Here is a 21,421-nt window from a genome sequence, read left to right as displayed (position 1 = left end):
AACGGCCACTAGCAGGCTAACAAGCACAACACACCTACGTGCCTAATTTCAGAAGATTACATCAAGCATTCCTTGTCAAGGTGAAACTGCTCACAGGACTGTAGGTTCAGCACTTAAACAAAGTATGTGTATTTTGCAGGAGAGAAAAAGCAGGAGGAGTAAAGTCCTGTATCACCTTTAAACAAGGTCATGGGATAAAAATACAGCTATTTCTTAGCCTTCTTTACCTGTCAAATAGGTCTAAAGCACAGCCCAGCTTGACAGCAGCACTTAACCACCCTGCATTCTTCACCAAGATAATTACACCCCTAATAGCTGACCCCTCTGTGCTGCACTGCGTCAAAGGGGTTTACCTTTTGTAACATAAACCCCAGGAATGGCTCAGAGCAAAATGAGTTAGGCTTTACTAGTCATCCAGCAAGACACACATACCTTCACTTCCACAAAGCAACTAATAAGCTGGACAAAGCCATTACAGAATCAATCAGGTTGGAAAAGACCTGCAAGATCAAGTCCAACCTACGAGAGAAGCAAGAGACAGGCTGAAACCAGTACATTCATGTAGTTCAATGCAAGTGAAGATGCAGGCTGCTGGACTGCTGCTCTGTAATAAAGTTTACCCAATGCAAAGATAAAGGCCTGATTTTACAACATTCTGCCACTCTTTTAGGAGCGGAGAGCGAGTACCATAATGCCAACAGAACACCACAGAGATAAATCCTCCAAAATACGCAGCAAAGCAACCTTACACAATGGCAAGGAAAGCCACTGGATTCCACACTAATAGGTCTTACCTCATCTGGCCTTTTTAATGGGGAAGAAAAGTTTGGAAGAAGAGAAGAATGGGAATCCAAAATGCAGCAGTAAAATCCAGCTCCTCAAGAAGCCACTCCTTGCCTATTCTGTTCATATTTGATCAATAAATGCTCTACATTCAATATCACATTATGCTTACAAATGACTTCTAAATCTTCTAGATAGAGAATCTTTTTGACATCCTGCTTACACAAAGGCCAAGGCCCTGAAACCCCAGCCACAATCAGGACACACTGCCACCCCCAGAGCACAATGTACACACATACACATATAAGACCCACAGGATGACTTACATTGGATTTCCTCTCTAAATGAATGTATAACCCAGCTGTTCTCTTCACTTTGACTATTTCTGCCCAATTTCTTTCTTTCCGCTTTTTCTTCCCTCTGTTCTCCATAACACTAACACCAGACATAACCCATACAGTGATGATGTCTCTCTGCCACCAATCTGGTTGGCTGGGCCAGCCAGATCATGCAAGTGACTAAGCTCTGGTATTAGGATTTGCTTCTGAAAGTTTTCGTTTTCTAAAGCTTGAAGACCAGATTCCCTTGCATGCAGCTGCAGCTTAAATCCTCCTTAATACACAATCTTACTTCGTGTTTGCAGGTATCAGTGCAATAAATGTTCTGTCAAAAATCTGTTTGATGCACTGCTCAGCGGATTGAAGCATAAGGGAGTGGTTATTCCAAAGCACCCATGGCATTTAAAGATTTCTCCCAGGATCTAGCATTTCACAAGGTGCCTTGCTGCTGTAGGACTTGGCCTGGCTGAGCCACACTAGCAGATAAAAGTAAAGATTTTTAGAATAATATTCAATAATGCTGAAGCCACCGCAGCAAGGAAAAACTACTGCAAAGGATTAAACATTCCAAAATTTCTTCCTTCTCCTCGGTCTGCCACACTAATATCTGCAAGCTTTGTTCCTAAAGGTGTCATCAGCCTGGCTTGCACACAAGCACAGCGACTAAGAGTTCAGTCCCATGCTCAGCTTCCCCTCTCAGTACCCCAACAAATTGCCAACACCTGACATGGGCTGAACCTTGCTCCCCAACCTGTGGAAGCGAGCCCTTCCTCTGCCTCCACCATACCTAGCCATTTTGGATATGCATGGCTCAGCTGTTTTTCTCTAGGCCTGGCAAAGCAAAACAATTTTTGGAGACACACCATTATAGGTTGTGTCTACTCTAGATAAGTCCCAGGAGCCCACTGACAAGCTCTTGCTTCAGCTCATCGCATCCCGTTCAACCCGTCCTTTAGCAGATTTGGGCAGAGGAAGATTTCCAAGTAACTGCTTCTCAAGCCATCACATGAGATGGTGTAAGAAAGGCCTCTCTCAAGTGAGCATCTTGCTGTGTGGAAATACATTACTTATAGAGGGCCCAGCTACTTCTGTCCTTCCTACTACCTGTTGCATATAGCCCTATACAACAAGCCAAAACTAGGAAGTCATTCTTACTGGCTGACCCAACCATAAGGAGTGACACCAATAGGAAAAAGAGCACTATGACTGTTTCATGCTATGTCATTTGCCATGCTGAATTGTTCCAGTAGGAAAAATAAAAAAAAACAAAAACCAAAAAATTCCTAAGCAACAATCAGAAATGAGCAAAAATCCTAAATGAGACCCTGTGTGAGATCCTATATTCCACAGAAGTTCAGCAAGTATATTTTTAATTGCCAAATAGTTTCACATCACACAGGTAACAATAAAGTATTTTTTCTTTTATTGGAAGTGTTAATGAACTGTTATCCTTGTCTTGCTCATGCTATTCAACAAAAGAATTCTCTACACTTCCCTAGATTTGCATGTTATTCCACATATTTGGACTTCATGGTCACGCTATGGAAGATATTCACATGAGTAAACACGACAGTCATTATAAGTACCCCTACGAAGAGACATTTCATCTCCTCTTCTGGCATTTGCAGAGATCAGGACCCAAAAACCACTAATGTGCTGCACTCAGTTTGTTCCAGGCTCAGCATTTTTAAATAAAACAGCCCATTTTGAAATCAATACTGTAACAAATATCTCCTTTTGTAAGGAGGCCCTGACACCAAGAACCCCTGGCTTCATGTAGGTCCTTACAACTCTATAATGAGCTCCTGGGAGGTCCCCAGGTTTTTCTTTCTTTTTTTTTTCTTTCAGCAATGGGGGCAAATTCCTTAGACTCACTTTTCTGGTCCTTGAAGCAAATTATCAGATGAAGAAAATGATGCGTCTGTAAAAGTAGAAGGAAGATTTTATAATAGGCAGCATACCAGTGCACTGACCCCCTTCAACCCACGATAGGAATTCAAACCAGCTTTTCCAGGCTGGGATCTTCTGCCCAATGCACCCATGCTTTGGTTTTCATCGAGGAGGGGCCCCTGTCTCCAGTGCCTACTGCCCGCCTCTCAGCCAAGTCAAAATCTCATGGCTCTGAGACCGCAGGCCAGGTGCTTACCCTTGCCCTTGAGACTTGGTGGCCACTGGCACAACACAGAGCAGAAAAAGGAGCATCTTCACACACACCTCCCATGAGCTCTGCTGGGAGCCACCTGTGGCTACAAAAGCCAGCTCCAAATTAGTCACAGGGGGAGCCAGGAATGGTCTGGCAGCACACAAAGAAGTTCTTGTGTATGCCAAATTTTTCTTCTGTGAATGTATCTATCTACTTTTGAAGAGAAAAACTTTCAGGTTTGGGAGGGAAAGACTGTTCTGTTGTTTGGGATTTTTTATGAGAAATCTTTCATGTAAGATATGGAGGATACGAAAAGTCTAAAACATTACTTATTCATTGTTTTATTATGTTTTCTGAAAATAATCTCTTTTGTTTGTTTCAGACTTACCTCCTAATAATTTAATTTGATGCTCCCAAATCCTTACATCAGAAAAAAAAAAAAAAAACAAACAGAAAAACATAATTGCTCCACTCATTCTCCCAGGACTCAATTCAATCAGCTTCCACAATATAGCTGCTACATGCAAAAATAATTCTCTAAACCAAGAATACCTGTCCTTGCATTTTTCCTAGTTCTCTGGCTTTTTTAAATTGGTATTCTACCACCTTCCATTTTATTTCCTATTTATTAAACCATCAGTTCATTGGAAAAAAACACGCAAGCATATATTAAGTTCAAACCAAACTGGCAAAACACTGTACGTTCAAAAAGCCAAAGAGGAAGCTTAAGTTCCTGCCTTTGTTCTATTTATTTCTATTCTATTTATCTTTTTGTTATCAACTTGAATATGTTCTCTGTTTCTGTCTTTAGACAGAAAATGTCCAAGTACTTTGCTGCCTAAAGAAGGTTGAGCAAAAACCTTTGGTCCAGTTGTCTGGTCAGCCAGAATACATACGCAAGAACTCCTGCAGCGGAAAAGCTGTGACCTTCAAAGAAAAAAATGAAGCCAACTGTAGTTATGAAAGTGATTCACACCCTTGTCTTTAAATATACCTAAGAAACGTGTTCTTAAAAGCAAAAAAAGACATTATAATTGTGTTTGTTGTGCATCTGCATTCTCTGCATTGTCAAGTCATCAGCATGAACTCCTAGTCATGAGTGCCAGGAGTGTGGATGTCCAGGTCACCACCACAAACAGTAACAGACACCCTGACATCCAACAAACATGGCATGGGGAAGGAAGTTATTTAAATGAGTGGCAAGTGGACTGAAAGAAGGAAATACAAACTGCATCAACAATAATCCTTTTAACATAACATCTATACTTTCTCCTCCTTGATTACAATGCACAGCAATAAATTTTGCAAATTTCTGAAGAAACAGAATGATGCTTTTACTGTCAAGAAGTCAGGAGCTAACAGTGTGAGATAGCTTGCCCAGACACTGCTGGCTAGTCAGAAAGAAAAAAAAAAAAGTGCCATCTAATAAAGCCAAAACACAGACTCCTATATTATAAAGTCAGGCATGCCCTTACCCATGTATTAGCCAGACAGGCAGCTCTGGATTCTACATTTAGAAATATAGAAAATCTTGTATATATTTGCCTGGGCTTGCAAATGCCACTATATCAACTTCTAGAGATGCTTTGGGCAGCATATTTTGTATGAATTACACCATCGGAAAAGGTTTATAATCCTGCTCAGTTGGCAGCAAACTTTGCTTACACATATAAACTTTTCAATTGTTTAAGTGTAAAACAGAGTGACTAGGACACATGAGCAGAGAATTGCTTGATTTTATTCCATCATCCCTTCTACAATTCACTAAAAACAGCCACTTAGAGAACCACAAAGAAAGCTACAGTTTGTGCAAAAGACAATAGAAAAATAGCAGGATATTTACTTCTGCTACCAACTAACATGAATATTCAACTTTAGCAGTAGCCTTCATAGTTACCCTGGAATAAGTGTAAGAAGTGGGACCTCCCCTCTTTACTGAGTCCAGGGTGAGTTTAGCTCCAGCAATTGCAGAATAGTTTTACCAAACTGTCATCATTCATGTTACCTTCTCAACCATGCTGAAAGCTGTAAATTGTTTCTGAAAGAGCACTCCCTTTCTGAGGACCAAGAAAGTATTTCCTGGCTCGACCCTTAGAGGATGATCTGTTAATAATTCAACAGCAAACCATATCGGGTAAAAAGTGAGGAAATGGGTATTAAAGAATCAGATAAAATGCAAAGTCTACATTTCATACATCCTTTTTCTCCTGTGTTCCTCTTATTTTGAGGCATTTCTATTTCTCATTTCACTAGAAGTACCACCTAACTCCTACTGTCACTGGGAAATTCCCACTGATGGAAATAAAAGTTGGATCTTAAATGTAAGATGGGATGGGAAGGTCTATAGTTACCAAGCCTGCCCCTTTCAGTAACCCAACAGGGTTTAAATAACAGCTTCTAAAAGCACAAGGGTCATCCATCTGCTTTGCTTCTTCCTTTAGCAAGTCCCTTTGCAGATCTGCTGTGGTGCAGATGCCCAGATCTGCTGACCAGGCACACTGAACACAGCCAGTCTCACCAGAAGCAGGTTAATGGATCTGTTGTATTAGAAATTGTAGCAGATGGGCCAAAATGTTCACAAACCTTGTATATTTTCTGTGGGTTTACTTACATTACTATGCAAAAATATATATCTAGGGTATTTTTCTTTTTTTTTTTTTATAAGTCGTTTATTCAGACAATGAGTTCCCTGTGAGTCAATGAATGACACATTTTCATAGCCCAAAGGGTATCTGTCAAACTGCAGAAACACTGAAAAAAAAGCATGAATGGTCAATGTCTCCTCCTCCACTCTATTCTGAGACCAACTTCAAGGCCTGCAGCCTCCATTAAGTGCTTTCTGCCACAGTTCAGGTAAGAATAAAGTAAGGAGATAAGGAAACAGTGTCTAAGAGTGGTTTGACAGTCTAAACTCAGATAAAAAACATGATTTAATGAGCTGAGTAAAAAGACTGTGGTTGCGCAAGGAGCAGATCAACTGCAGACAGAAAAGTCACAAAAGAAGTGGGAAAATTAGGTTATGAGAGGAAGAAAAAGCACTTGGTTGATTTGTTTTCCATAACTTCCAGTCACCAAGTCATTACAACTTAACTTCTCAGCATTTAAAATTAAAGAAAGGGCAGGCTTACCAGACATTTCAAAAGATCTTTCAAGATTACCTAAAGCAGCCATTGCTGGGACTTTGAAAAAAAGTTTAAACCACGGATTAAGTGGTTCCAAAAAAAAAAAGTCTTTCTCAAGACAAGCATGGTAAGAAAAGCTCCTATAAAAAGCTGCTGGCAACTATAGCTCTGTCAATCACCTTAAGGATCTGTCAAAACACAGAAATATATCTGAGGCAAGCTGGGGAAGGAGTTGCACTTTTTTTTTTTAAACAAACACATTTCCACTAAAGACAACAGCTGCCTAATTTTGTTCAGAGCTGTGCATTCAAAAAGGTATCCCATTTGCCTCAAGAAAGCTGGTGTCCAAACAGCGTGGGTGGAAGAGACAGCCAGACAGCACTGGGTGCTCCCGGGTCCCCCATTACACAGAGCAACTGGAGGCAGAAAGACCAGGGGAACCTGTTAGGCAGGAGCCAAAGTTCCAAAAGGACCTGTCCACAGCAAAACATGCGGGAATTTGGGAAATCATCCACAAGATCCACCAGAGCTGCTGTTAGCTGCTGCTGTCTTCAACAGGGCATTACAGGTTAGATGATGGGAACAACTTACCCAATGTCACGGCTGTAATCAGGAGGTCAGACAAGAGACACATGGAGTCTCTTCCTACAAAAATTACCTTATGATCCCACACATATTTGTTTGAAGACTATAATGCAGAGAAGATAAGGCAGCAGCTCCACAGTAATTTATCCTGAACTCTCTTCTCCTCTCTCCTTACTCCAGGTTAGGTTTTTGCCTTTGTGATGGCTCATTGTGGGCTCCTGTGTCAAAGCAAAGGCTGTGTGACCTCCTTGGTGAGGACCCACACCAGCTCAAATCACTGTGGCAGTACAGATACAGAAGGAAGTTCAGTTCCTGCTAAGTATAAGGAGGGACTATAGTTCTGCAGTCAAACATCTGAAAATGGACCTGTGCCTTCTTCAAAGAAGTGTAAACAGAAAGAAAAAGGCCAGTTAGGGACAGCACTGGCACAGATCGACTTAAGCACTTCCCATATCTATCCTAGTACTTCCCAGCAGTCAGCTTCTCAACCCCATTTTTCCCACACTGTTCAGCATCTCGCCTTGCCTTAACCATATCATGGTTTTAAGGATCAAAAACATGCCCTTTACAAAACATGTGGTCTGACTTCAAAGCATAGTATCACCATATCCATTCCAAGAGCCAGCTTTTGAAGGCTCAGCCCCAGCTAGCACCAAATTCAGCCAGTGAAATTTCTGAAGCCATCAGGAGAGACAAGATGTCTTCGAAGAAGGCGGATTTTGTAGAAGCAGGTAGAGCAGAGCCAACAGAAGAACGATGATGCTGTAAGCAGTGAGGTAGGTAAGCTGAGATGGGACAGACTGTTAGGGGCTCTTTACCAGACTGGTGTGATCCTGGCACAAAGCCATTGCTGGAGAAAATGACAAGAGCTTACATGCTGGCATGAGCTTTTAAGCAGAGAGATAGCATTAAGAAAAGGTCAGTCATGGATAAAGGTAAAAGCCACACTTGCTAAGTTCACAGAAAAAGAAATTCAAAAGGCAGGAAGCAAAAAGCCCTGAGGAATTCACTGCAATAGCTCAGTTTGTAAAGGAGAGTTACAGTATCCCAGCGCTGCGGTCTGGATAAGCCCGAGCTGCCTTTAATCTAGGAACTCAAGTCTCTTACTGCAGCAGCTCATCACAGGCTCCCTGAGTGGCAAGGGGAGTTAGACACTGCTGAAAACCACAATTATTGCTGGAGTTGAAGAATGCAAACCATACCTGAGCTGGCTACTTCAAAACTAGCTCAGATACATTTATGTTCAGCTAAAACACATGCAGGAAAAATCAAGGAGCCCAAGGCTGAAAGAAAGCTTAGTCATCTTGCAGAAGCACTGAGACCTGTGGTTTCAGGAAGGGAAAAGAAAGATACCCCATCACATACCACTTTCCTCTCCACCTCTGCTTTTCCAGGACAAGAGTAGGTCACTTCCACAGATGTACTTCTGGGCGTTGCCACAGAGAGAAGAACCTACTGACAAACTTGAAAAGGACTGTACTGACAAACATGCTTCAGTAGAAGATGCAGAGTTGCCTTCAGGGGCAAATTTCATCTTTTCTTACCACAATTAGGAAAGAACAAACCTGTGAGAAGCCATATACATTTCTAAAAGATACAGGTACCGTCACACAAGAATCACTATTTTGCAGTCGATTGAAAGAAACACTATATAAACCATGAGAGGCTCCATTTCCCTTCTGCGCAATCACAGGTAGTGTTTACATGTCATATACCAAGAGTGCAAGACCACAGACTGGGACAGTAGGACATGTCTCGTCTACACCTATTGACCCATTGGGCCCTGCTCTCATCTTCTTAGTTAACAACCAGAGCAAATAAAGTAAGGATAGCCATTTATGAGCTATTATGCATTTATGGCTCCAGATTCAAGCCAAACACATATCTAAGTATCTGTGATTGCAAACTCACAACAGCTCTACTAAAACCTTCAAAAAATTTATGCACTCAACTCATTCATGAAGCAGGCTGAGGACTGCCACAAAACATAATTACTATTGCCCAAGTGGTTAGAAAACAGGTAAAGCAGATCCCGGCACGTTTTGAGCAAGAATTCTTTGCCTGTCTGCCTATTTACAGATTACCTCTCATTCACAAGTAACCTCATATGTGTGTATTATTATATAAGGTTTAGCACTGTCAGAGCACCTAAGGACTTCAGCCCCAGCTCAGCACTGCAGTGCCCAGCACATCAGTGTGACAAAGCCACCAAGTTCTCGGCTCCAAAACACTTGTGCTCTCAAACACAAGGCAAGGAACAATGTTTGGAACAAGCTTTCCAGCCTGCAGCCATCAAAGTGCCAACCATCAAAAGTTACCACCACAGGTGTCCTTGAAGAAAAGAGGAGAAGAGGAAAAGTTGCAGAGCAAACGCTGAGGCTCAGGGTAGCTGTCATAAATAATAAATTGTGAATTATTTCAAGGGAAAGTTTGGTAAGTCCGCAGCATACTGGTAGGGGAGTACAAGCTTCAGCTGTGTAGGTACCTGCACATTCAGGTGTAAAATGCTGGGGTTGGCGAGGTCAGGGGTTTTCAACTTGGGGTTTGCAGGTCCCCAAGTGATCTGTCAACCCTTTTCCAAATGGTCCATAAAAAGATAAAAGCAAAAAGCACCACTTACATTTGCTTTATTTTCACTGGAAACTCAGCAATCTGCAAACTAAAGAAAGGTAAGGATCATCACACTAGTGGATTGTTACTCACAGGGACAGGAGGCAGCATAAATCACCCAAGTCCTCAGGAACTGGAAATGGGTGTGCAAGCCAACAAGCAAAAGTGTTCCCAGCATAAAAAGAAAGGAAAAATTGAAATAGCATATCCCAGTTGTTAAATATTGTTCTAACTAGTGGGAAATGTTCTGTCAAATGTTCTGTTCCTTTTTACCCCAGTCACTCATCACAAAAATCAGCACTGAAGACTGTAGCTCGCTTTTCTTCCATCTCACCAGATGATTGGTTTCTAGTGGTTCCCAATAGACAGGATATGTTTTGGCCTTTTTCTCAACGCACACACTGAAGAGACTGGGAACACAACACTGGGATTAATTTAAGTAACCACTGAAACCTGAAGTCCAGTGATTATCTGAGCAGAAAAATTGAAAAGACTCATGTGCTGGCACACAGATAAATCTGCTTTCCCCCTTTAAAAACAAATATGTCACCGAATGAGACTAGTTATTGACAGAGAAAAGCAGAACAATGATAGATGTCATGATTCTGACATGAAAACATTTTACAGCCATACCACACTTGAAAGGCAGCCAAGAAGCAAGTCCCTACAGACCTTCCAACAGCTATTTGGCATCAGCTTCACTGAGGAGCTCTATATGTACACCTCTTGCAAAGACAAATTAACAATAAAAAAAAATACCTTGGAAACAAAACCAAAGAACCTGAATTAGTAAGAAATCTATAAACTAAGGGCTACAAATTAGTAAGAAATATATAAACTAAGGGCTACAAGCCTTTATTTAGCCATAAATAAAAAATGACAAGATGATACCCACTAATTCCTATCCAAGGAAAGAAATCAGAATGATTGTAGGTCAAGTTGCCTACTTTTCATGACTTTATCTCTATTGACAAAGTATTAATTAATACTTCCTCTTCATACTTTTCCTGACGGCACCTACAAAAGTTGGGTAAGGTCTTCTGCTATTTATTTCTCAGCGTACTGTACACACCAAAATAAAAATGAAAAGAATACTAATCTTGGATTCCCAAGCTTAACTCTCAAAGGACCCCTGGTTTAGACACAGATGACCCACACTGCAATTAACCAGGAAGAGATTCCCCTGGCAAATCTCTTAAAAACAGCCAGGCAAATACAAGAATATATGACATGCCTATATTCAAAAATGTGAGTCCTCCCACTAGACTTAACGTAAAAGCACATGTGGGTATCTGTACATTGTTGAATCAAGACCACTCAAAGTAATGGAAAACCTCTGTTCATACAGCACTTAAAACACTATATACACTCTCACACATATGTCTATATGAAGCAATTCCAGCTGAAAATTGCCCTAAACTTCCAGCAGGGAATGCTTAAGCACACAACATTTCTTTGAGAAACAAAGAAAGTGAGAAAATTCCTTCTCCCTTTTAGTTATTTTTAATAACCCCTTCTGCTAACAATGTCTACAATGTGAGATACTGTATTTGCTTTAAAATAGACCTTAAAATCCTGGTTTTCACCTGGTTAAACCACCTTGTAAACATGTGACTAACTAAGACATCCCTATAGCCCATGTGAGTTGCTGACTTCCCACAACAGGACCAGGGCCACTCAGGTAATATCAGGCACTTGTAAACATCTGTTCAGGTTCATCCAGCTGTCCATAATTTTCTCCTCCTTTGAGCCATATAAACACTGAGTAAGGGGCAGTCCACCAGGACCTCCTTCCTCTACTCTCCTTCCCAGTGCTGTGGATGTTTCACCCTCTGCTCAAGATTGCCCACATCAGCCTAGACCACCCCCCTGGACAGGGCTACTTGCAAAGCCTTGCCAGGAGCAGCCGGCACACCAACTGGATGGAAATCTTCACATGGGTGCTGACCTACTCCTGACTTCTCAAGCCAGAGCATCTCAACAGCAGCCTCAGATTTAGCAATATGTACAGGTTTCCCTGAGTGGAGATGGTGGAGACAAAAGAGGCCCTTCAGGGAAACCCAAAGAAAATACTCAGCTTTCTCTTAATGCCAGGTTATTTCATCTGTCAGTGAAAAGAGAACATGTTTGGGCAGTAGCCCTGCAGTATGCACAAGCAGGAGAGCAAACATTTAATGATGGTCTGCTGGAGTGGGAGTCAAGGGCATGGTCCAGTTCCACACATGCTGAAGAGTGGCTGGAAGACTCAAGGGCAGGCTGAGGACTACTAATACCCAAAAAACGCATCATTAATACTTAGAGTAAAACACCTCCCCTAAAAGAAAAGCAATTAAAAAAACAGAAACAAAAAAACAACTCCCTCAAAAAACCAAAACCCCACTCCCAAAACTACAAAAAAGCCCCACCAAACATACAGAAGTTCACTGCAGCATCACATGGAGCTTACAGGACTTCAGTTACTTCATTAGAATTCAAACACAATAAATTTACAGGCAATGATAAACCCTATTTATATCAAGTTGATCTCTTTGTAAAGGGACATAAATAATAAACTGTTTTGCAATTGGCACAGAAGCAGGACTCTGTAACCTCATGCACCCAAGGATACTGTTAACACAAGGTAAATAGACATGATATATTTATTAGGCCATTAAGTCTTTCTCCCAATGACCTGGAGAAAGGCTGCTGCATCCAGAAATCTATTTCTTCCACATTCTTTTCATATAGAAAGATATCCACGGATATTATCATTAAAGTGGAAAATACAACTATAATCTGAAAAAGTTAACCTTAATTTTTCTTCTTTAGCTAAAAGTTTTGCTAGATTCGCAATAGGGCTTTTTTAAGGAAAAAAAAAAGTTTCCATTTTTAAAAAAGAAATACTCATTTTATAGCCCTCAATAATACCTAAGACTCTGCTGCCAAATCTCAAATACACAGCACCCAGCTTGTTCTAATGCTAATAATACATTGCAAGTTTTACAGCTCCAGTGAAAACACAGTCCTTGCAGTTCTGCTCCTTCCCAGGAGCCTCTGTACACCCAGTGAGAGAAGACATTGCAGCACATGCAAATATGCAACTGCAAGGCAGCAGATAAGCAGGAGTTACTGGAGCTGCAGTCACTGATGACGATGGACATGGAAATGCAACTGCCCTGCTCCCAGTGCAGGAACGGAGACACTTGCTCAGCCACAGACCAGCCCCAGCACATACCTTTATTCCCCTTCTGCTGACACCAGAAGGAGGAATCAGCTTGCCACATGGCCAGCCCAGTCCTGCAGGCCACTGTGTTTTAGGCCATGTTATTGTGAAAGCCATTGGGTCACCATCCAAGAGCCCATTGTGCTGTCTCAGTGGGATTCCCCATACTGGGGCCAGCCGTGGGTCCTTCAGCATTCTCGTCCTCCTCTGAAGACATGCATGAGCCAGCACATGTCCCCTCTGAAGCACTAACAGTTAGCAAAAATTGCTTTAAAACTAAAGCTTCTGGAATATACCCAAACCAAGCTCTTCGGGTAGAAGCATTTTCCACAGTCACAGCATATAGATTTTGTAAAGAACCAAATTTGGAGTTGTTTCCCAGAGTTTAAGTGAATTGGTTTGCACTTCTAAAAGAGCAATCTTTGATACACCTGCATGTCTCTTTATTAATTATCTGATAGTGGAATTCAAGGTTAAGATAAAAGGCTGCTGTGTTTTACTCCAACTTCTGCTGTTTTGGTATCCCATCCTGTCCTCATGTGGAAGAACAACAACAAAGTCTCATGTTAGATGGATTAGAAGTATATCCAGCTCCAGAAAATACGCTACAGAAGCCATTACTCCGTGCATTAATTTAGTGCACAGAATAGTAACTTGCTTTCATAAGAAAACCTAAAAGAGCTTAATAAGTGCTGATGGTAATGTTACACTATTGCTTTTCTGCTACAGAAAAAAAATTCAACTATTCAGATTCCCTGGGTAGTTATTGACCTTTGAACGTGGGCTCAATTGCTATTATGGCTCAGAACAGGAGCCCAATTAAAAAAGCAGGCATGAAGATCTGCTCAAATATCAACATGAAAACGCTTTGTTTCATCAAAATATATGTGTTTGTACATTCTTTACATTCAGATACCGCTCATCGCAGTTCTCAGGTGAAGTCCCAGGTCATAAATAGAGGGATCAAGTACAGCAGACAGAAGAAAGCATGTTTACATATTAGGTGAAGGGATTTTATTCCAAGAATGTAATATCCTTAAAAATCTTTCCAGATTTGGCCCACCCAGGGAGCAGTTTCAATATCGGAAACCAGAGACTGCAATAACATTCCCAGCAGTCAACATCATTAGAAAATAATAAAAACATTTATGCTTTTGTATTTAAAACAAAGAAAAAAGTTTGGAGACAGCTTGAATTTTCAGAACCCTGTTAAAATTCTGTTATTGCAGAAAACTATTAAGAAGTTCCTTCCATCCTCACATTTCACAGCCACAGCTTCTGCAGGGGAAACCACCATCTGGTTGCAGTTTTTATTTTCTTTGAACACTTCAGGTTTTCCTTGACTACTAAAAGAAAAGAGAAGCCTGCCTATCATGTTTGCTGTAGCCAAGGGACGGAGTGATGTTGTTTAGGAGGCAGCATTTGATGCCAGGAGTTTTGGAGGACACCCAGTCCGTCTGGGTTGCACCTTTTCTGCTACACTCTCCAAAAGGATGTCTCAAATGCAGACAAGAACATGGTAATGCTTTGGCACATCCTGTTGGGGGACAAGCTGTGATTCTCCTGGCCTGCAGAAAGGAGGATAGGTTTACCATCCAAAATCATGGCCCGAGGAAACAGCACCAGAATTGCTGGGAGAGTGCGCCAACTTTGTTATCATTCCCTTTACAAAAGAGCTGAAACAAAAACCTGCCAGTCAAGCCCAGGGACAGAAGTGTTTTCAGATACAGCTGACCTTCCTAGAGCCTTTCTCTGCGCACATTTCTCCAGGCTTGGGGTCTGGAACACCTCTCTTTTGGAGACAGAATGAGAAGACTCTGGGAGGCCTTCTAGTACTTTTCAGTACCTAAAGGAGGCACGCAAGAGAGCTGAGAAACAGACTTCACAAGTGCATGTAGTGATAGGAAAAGGGAAATGGCCTTAAACTGAAAGACAGTAGGTTTAGAGTAGATACCAGGACAAAATTCTTTACTGTGAGGGTAGTGAGGTGCTGGGTCAGGCTCTCAAAAGAAGCTGTGGGTGCCCCATCCCTGGAAGCACTTAAAGCCAGGTTGGATGGAGCTCTGAGCAACCTGGTCTAGTGGAAGGTTCCCTGCCCATGGCACAGGGGTTGGAATGAGATTATTGGTAAGGTCCCTTCCAACCCAAGCCAAGTTTTGATTCTGTGAGTCAAAACTCATATAAAGCAGAATTTTAAACTGTGGCAACACACGCAGAGGATCTGCACTTAGTCAACTAAAATCATTACAGCTTGATAAGTAAAATATTTAACAACATGCCTCTTACTGGCAAATCACAAAGACAGGACAAAAGGGGAAACACAACCAAGTTTGCATGCCACAAAATGGCAAAAATGAGCAGGCAGGATGGAGGTTATCCATTGCATGGCCCCTGGACACCTCATTCACCTCAGTCTCCTTAAATCCAAAAATGACTAAGTAAAAAAGGAGAGTGGGACAGACAGAAAGGTGATTTAGTGACTGGCCTAGTGGCACATGATGCTGGCAGCCCAGCAGCCCATTTAAGAGCTGGGAATAACACCTGACAAGGGCTTCATGCAGTGCACACCCACCGTGCTGCTCCCTGGCAAAGACAAGGGCCCTTTTGAGGAACGGAACAAGGAGCATTTAATTAAAGACCAGACCCTCATGCACAAAGAAAGAGTTGGAGAGAGTGAGAGAGCTCTTGCTTTGTCAAAGCACCATGGCCAAGGGCTGCTCTCGGCCACCACGGTTCCCTTACAGCATTGCTTTTCACACAGAGCATACACTTAACTTGCAAGGCTGGATGACTTATTTGCCACCGGAAAAGATGCTTTCCTATACAATGGTGCTCTTTGTGGGGAGGAAGGAGGTGGGGAGACAGTACTAGCTGGCTATTAACCTTATAAATCCTTCCCTTGAGCTGCACAATGAATACCACAGATCTGTGTATTTGACTTTGCTTGTTCAAGAGAAGTTGCTTTGAGTGAAAAAATGAAATTCAATAGGCCATATCTTTCCTTCCTTTGTGTTTTTTTACTTTCACAATATGTTTTTGATGACTAGCACTAGCCTTGCAGGCCATCCACAATTTTCTTTAAAGAGCAGAAAGCAATTCTGACTCTAAGACTTCATTCCCACAACACAAGCACAAACCACATACTGAGAAATCAGGCACTTTATATGCAGTCCATACTCATTTAGCTCTTGTCTCTCTCTCCCCAGCCTCTGAAAGCTGCTTTTACAAATTACATTTAAGGCCCAACCCAACACTTGTGAGCAGTGAAGTTCTTTACTCAGAGTTGGGAGTAAATTCATAAGCACTTCAGCCTAGCCATAAGCTTAATTTTACCCTTTTTTTTTTCAGGCTGCAATAACCACCTCACAGATATAAAAAGTGCTTAGTGAATCTATAACTGGCTCTAGGTTGGAGTGGTAGAGAAGGAGAAGAAAAATATTGTCATTTAAATCCACTTAAGTTCCCATGGTAATACCACAAGGCATACAAAAGGTGTAGTTGAGTGTGTGGTAAAGTCATCGGAGGTTTTATTACTATGAAACCTAATGCTCCCTCACTGAAAAGAAATTTTCATTATACAGAGGAGATAATTGGGAGGAAAAAAAGGAACTTATGTTTTATAAATGTCTATAGATGAATAACATTTAATGTCCAACAGTCTACACCATAATCATCCACTAATGACTGAAAAATTTACTGTGAAAATTACCAAACCTAAACTGGTGGGGTGTTAATTTAATTTTTTGGTGGCATGAGAGGATATGGAAGGGAGAGAAAAGAAAGGGAGCACTTAGCTCCAACTCCCAGCGCGGCAAAAAAAGTTTCCCCCCTACGCCTGGCCAAGCAGGAACAATGCACAACAGCCCGGACCTGCCGACTTTGCTGAATTATAACTCCTGCTAGTTAGTTTAATTATTGCACATACATTTCTTAAAAACTCCATCTGAACATCAGCTTCTAATTGGAGAAATTGCTCTGGGCATGGCCAAAGGGTTATTATAAAGTTTGGTCACTTCTTTTCAAGCAATCTCTACAAAAGGGCATGGCCCTTCTGTGAAGCATATGAAAACCTCTCAAAGATGCCCATTGTCCGTGACACAGAAATCAAGTGCAAGAGACACAGAAGGAAGTCTCATCTGGGAACACAAGAGGCGATGAAGACATGAAAATGAGGTGGAACATCCTCCTGCGCTGACAGCACCTTGCACAGAAGAGCTTGCACAGAAAGGGAAAAAAGAAATCAGCTTCCAGGATGACAAATACTAGTGAGTGCAAGTGGAAGGTGTGTCAAAAAAAGAAACCTTATTAAAATACTAACGCTCATTAAAGACTTAAGTTGCAAAAGCCTTACAAAGTTACAAGAGAGCTTCCGAAGACAATGAATTTCATCACTGGACCTATAGATTTGCATGAGGCTTCCTTGACCCCCTAAATCAACATATTAAGCAAGTGCTGGTTCGGGGATTTTGTTTATTCAAAGACTGCTTATGTTTCCCAAAATTTCTCCTTCAGCCAACTTAAAAACCTCGATACACCCTAATTTCCTAATATCCAAATAACTTTGATCACTGCAAAACTGGTCACTGAGCAAGCTTTTATGGCGTAACCATTTAGCTTAAGAAAACTGCCAGAGGAGTAAGTTTAAAAGTCACACATGAATCACTTCATCCCCCATACCCTTCAGCCCTAAGATGTCAGTGCTATAAGCAAATTTCTCATGTGCTTCATATTCCTGCTGTATTAAATTGTAAGGTCTAATTTTATAATTCAGATCTTCAGACACTGGAATCTCATGTGAATTTTAATCCATTCACTTTGTGGCTCAGGTACACCTGCACTGAGCACCATAGGACTGTCCAGTCCCTGTTAACTACAGATTATACTTTCATGAACTTTTCATTATCAAGCCAGGGTAACTTAAATGTGGAAAGACTATCCAGCAATGAGTCTCTCCTGGTTTACATTTTACAATTCCAGCAGCAGAAAACATGCTATGCACACCAGAGGTTTAGTATTTCCTCCTCCTCACCAGCTACTTTTTCCTCCAGTTATTATCTCCACAGCCATCACAACCCATCAGAGCCAAGGCTCTGGACCACAATGAACGAGAAATACCAGCAACATCAGCAGAGGTTTGAAAGTCAGGCTGCAGTTGTGATTTCTGGGTCATGTTAATACTTAACAATATAGGGGAAGGGAAGTGTTGTCCAAGGCTCTCAGCTACCTGTGCATGGAGGTTGTGCAGCTGAGGAGACCTTTCTGTCCCTTGTCCCATGCTAGACAGCAGCAGGAGGTTGGCATGCTCCCCCCACACCACCTTGGGGCAGGCAGCTGGTCATCCCAGCTGGACTCCAGGCGCAGGTGAGGCAGAAATCTGCCCCCACCTATCTGCAAAGAGACAGCCAGCCAAGAAATGAGACAAGAACCAACTCAACAACCTATCACAGCAGTGTCCAGATATTCCAACAGCCCTGGGGTGCACAGAAAGAACCCCTGGGTCAGTCCCCCATGCACCCCCTCCCCCATTGCCCAGCCATGGCAACCCCTATTACCACCACAGTATGGGGACTACCAGATTGGCCAGAGCAAGAGAAAATAGCAGCGTCACCTTCATCAAAAACACTGTGCCACTTTTTCCCCTTGACCCCACCAGTTATTTATTAACAGGAGTAAAATATTACTATTCTGCAACTCCCAGCAGGCAGGTTTTCCTATCAGCCTAAGATACCAACCACCTTTTTTTTTAAAGCTGAAAAGCATTGGGGCTTTTGCTTTTTGTCTGTATGTTGTTCGCTGCCATAATGAAACGAAGTAGATAATAAAGTGTGAGAGAGTTCCTCAGTAAGTCACAGCCATTTACACATTAGGTACCTAGTTATGTTGAAAATACAATTACATGCATTTAAGCAGATGCTCACGCCTACAGGCCAAGGCCATTATTTTGACAATTCTTTAGCTACCTAACTTTACAGTAAGTGCAAGTTGAATCTACTTAGATACAAGACCTGAATTATCAGTCTGGGAGTGGAAAAAAAAACAATGGAAAAAATAAAAATCAATCAGTTCCTCCCATCATATTTAGCACAGCTAAGGCTACACAACAGGCAAGACTCCAACGGGTCCCTGCTCTTCTGTCATAGCCTTTAATCAAATGCTGAGAGGCATTTGCTATTTTTAAAGTCAAATGAAACACTGGCTCCAGTCTTTTGTAAATTTGCAGCAAAGATAACCCCCCAAAGGAATGCATATTATTTGCACATCAGTGAGCTTACTTATTAACGTGAACTTCTAGCAAAAGTTTTGTTTCCATATTTTAAGATAGGCCACAAAGACTTGTTTACATTCCTTGGGTGGCTTTAGTCAAGTCAAGGTCACTATGCACCTTTCCACAGCCCTCCTGGGCAGCAGGCTGAGGAATGCCACCCAATAAGCAAGGTCCAGGAACACCCCAAAAATCAAACACTGACCCTGACACTCTGTCAGGTGACAAGGCCAATTCAAAAGCTCTTCATCCTTCGTCCAACTGCAGCCAAAAAGCCCAGATGAGGTAGGCTGAGCAGCTAGCACTAACCACTGCCTAAGAGATTTCTTACCTTCTCCAAATAGTGGTGGACCACAAAAAACTTTTCTATCACAGAATAGGATTAAACACCTGCTCTGCAATACTGTCTTGTCATCTGAGGTTCAGAGGAGAATTTGCTATTATGAGGAAAAAAGGTCCATCCATTCATTTTTAACAAGGCAACTTGTCTTGACCCTCCCTCTCAGCACAGAAAAAAATGGTAACATTCAAGTAAGTCTGATAGGGAAATAGTGAGTGACAGACAAGTGTCTGACAACTCTGCAAGAGACAAGACTGCTAATAACTAGAAATTATAGGACTCTGAATTGCTTGTTCAAAAGGGTGAAGGCAGCTAAAAACATTCAAAAGCCAGATTAAAAACAGGACACTGGGAAACCTCGAATATTCATGTTCCATTCTTTTCGGGAACCTTACTCAACTAATTTTTAAAAAAAAGAAATGCATGAAAGCATCCTGTTCTAAGGGTCTGAAACTCCCAGCACAGGGAGAGCATCTCTAGCTTTGTGACCTGTTCATGGTGCCTGCTGCATAGGACATAGATGATACAAAGTGTACATGAGGAAAAGACACCATCACTGCAGCAGCCACAGCAAGTAATTAAGCCAGCAATAGAGCAAATCCTCACAATTTTCCTTCTCTCTATAAGAGAAGCTGCATGTTTCAAGCTGTCATGAATGTTGATTTGCCTTAAATCCTAAGAAAAACTTCTGCTCCGTTGTTCTTCACAACTTGCCACTATACCCACCAAATAGCCACAGCTTTATACCTTAGGGTTTGGGGGTGGTGGAGGGGTTGGGTTGCTTTTTTGGCTTTGTTTGGTGTTTTTCATGTCAAAATAAGTGCTGAAACATTTGTGCTCTCCATGCTAGGATTTTTTCATTTCCTAAAGAAAATTCAGGATGAGGTGTGCTTTGTCCTAGGCCAGTGCACACTGATGGGATTCCCCTCAGGGAATCACACTGTAACTTGAACCTTCAGCCCACCACGGCATAACAGACTTGCCGTTTACAGCTCCAAAAGTCACCTGCCTTGCACCACTAAAAACCGTATGTTACTCATCTCCTCCTACTACTTCTCGCTGTGGAAGACACCTTCACAGTAACACTGTGACTGACACAAGTTTGATCTAGCAAGTAGAGCCGAATATAAAATAAAATATTGTTTTAGCACACCTGGAAATACTAAACCCAACTTTTAACTCCCGAGCCAAGCGGCCCCAGGAGCACGCTGCGGGCAGAGCCGGCCGGTAGGAGGCCAGCGGGCATTTCATCCTCCAGGGAGTATATTCCAATACTTCCAGTTTATGTTTTCACCCTCGCCCGCTGAAGGGAACGGCGGGACGCACCTCTCCAACCGACCCAACAGCCGTGGCGGGCAGCTCTCCCGGAGAACCCCACTTAGCCGCATCCCTGTAATGCCACCGCTCCCTTCCCGGCTCGCCCCTTTCGCGCACATCCACTTTGGGAGCTAAAACCCCGCGGCGAGGAGGGCCCCCCTTTCCGCCCCCGCTCCCTGAGCCCGCCGGGCACCTGCGGCGAGTGCCCCGGGGCAGCTCCGCGGGCCCGGCCCCGGCCCGGCGGCACCTACCCAGGCACTTGATGTGGAAGCCGCTGGGGGGCTTGAGGGAGCGGCGCGCCCAGCCCTGCCGCAGCACCTCCAGGTGCTCCTCCTTGCCCTGCACCAGCAGCACCTGCTCGTCGATCCAGCCCAGGAAGAAGGTCTCGGCCACCGCCGCCGTGGCCCGCCGGTCCCAGAAGTGCTGCATGTTCTCCCGCTTGAAGTCCGCGAAGATCTCGTAGCCGATGCGGTGGCGGCCCAGCTCCGCCGCCGGCCCCGCACAGGCACCGGCCCCGGCACCGCCGGCACCGCCGGCACCGTCGCCCCCCGGCCGCCCCCCGGCCGCGGCGTCCAGGACGATGGCCAGGGAGTGCGGGGCGATCTGCAGGCACCTCTCCGCCCTGCGCGGCATGGCCGCTCACCGCCCGCCGCCGGGCACGGACATGGGCACGGACATGCCTCCCCGCGGCCGCGCTGCCTCCCGCGGCCGCTGTCCGC

The 21,421-nt window shown here is 43.0% G+C and overlaps 1 protein-coding gene across 1 annotated transcript in view; it reads right to left on the bottom strand.

Moving 5' to 3' along the window:
* STOX2 (storkhead box 2) overlaps positions 1-21,408 on the bottom strand; it is a 142,162-nt gene extending 120,754 nt beyond the window's left edge. The window contains exon 1 of the mRNA XM_042014973.1: positions 20,954-21,408. Coding sequence (XP_041870907.1) covers positions 20,954-21,335 — 382 coding nt within the window. The 5' untranslated portion in view covers positions 21,336-21,408. The remainder of the gene's footprint in view (positions 1-20,953) is intronic.
* Between the last annotated feature and the right edge of the window lie 13 nt (positions 21,409-21,421).

The sequence above is a fragment of the Corvus kubaryi genome, unplaced genomic scaffold (assembly GCF_017639235.1).
Source record: "Corvus kubaryi isolate FWS band 111438036 unplaced genomic scaffold, C.kubaryi_AGA036_p1.0 split3-131, whole genome shotgun sequence".
Lineage (NCBI taxonomy): Eukaryota > Metazoa > Chordata > Aves > Passeriformes > Corvidae > Corvus > Corvus kubaryi.
The sequence above is the reverse complement of the archived record's forward strand: the minus strand, read 5'-3'. Positions and strand labels throughout refer to the sequence as shown.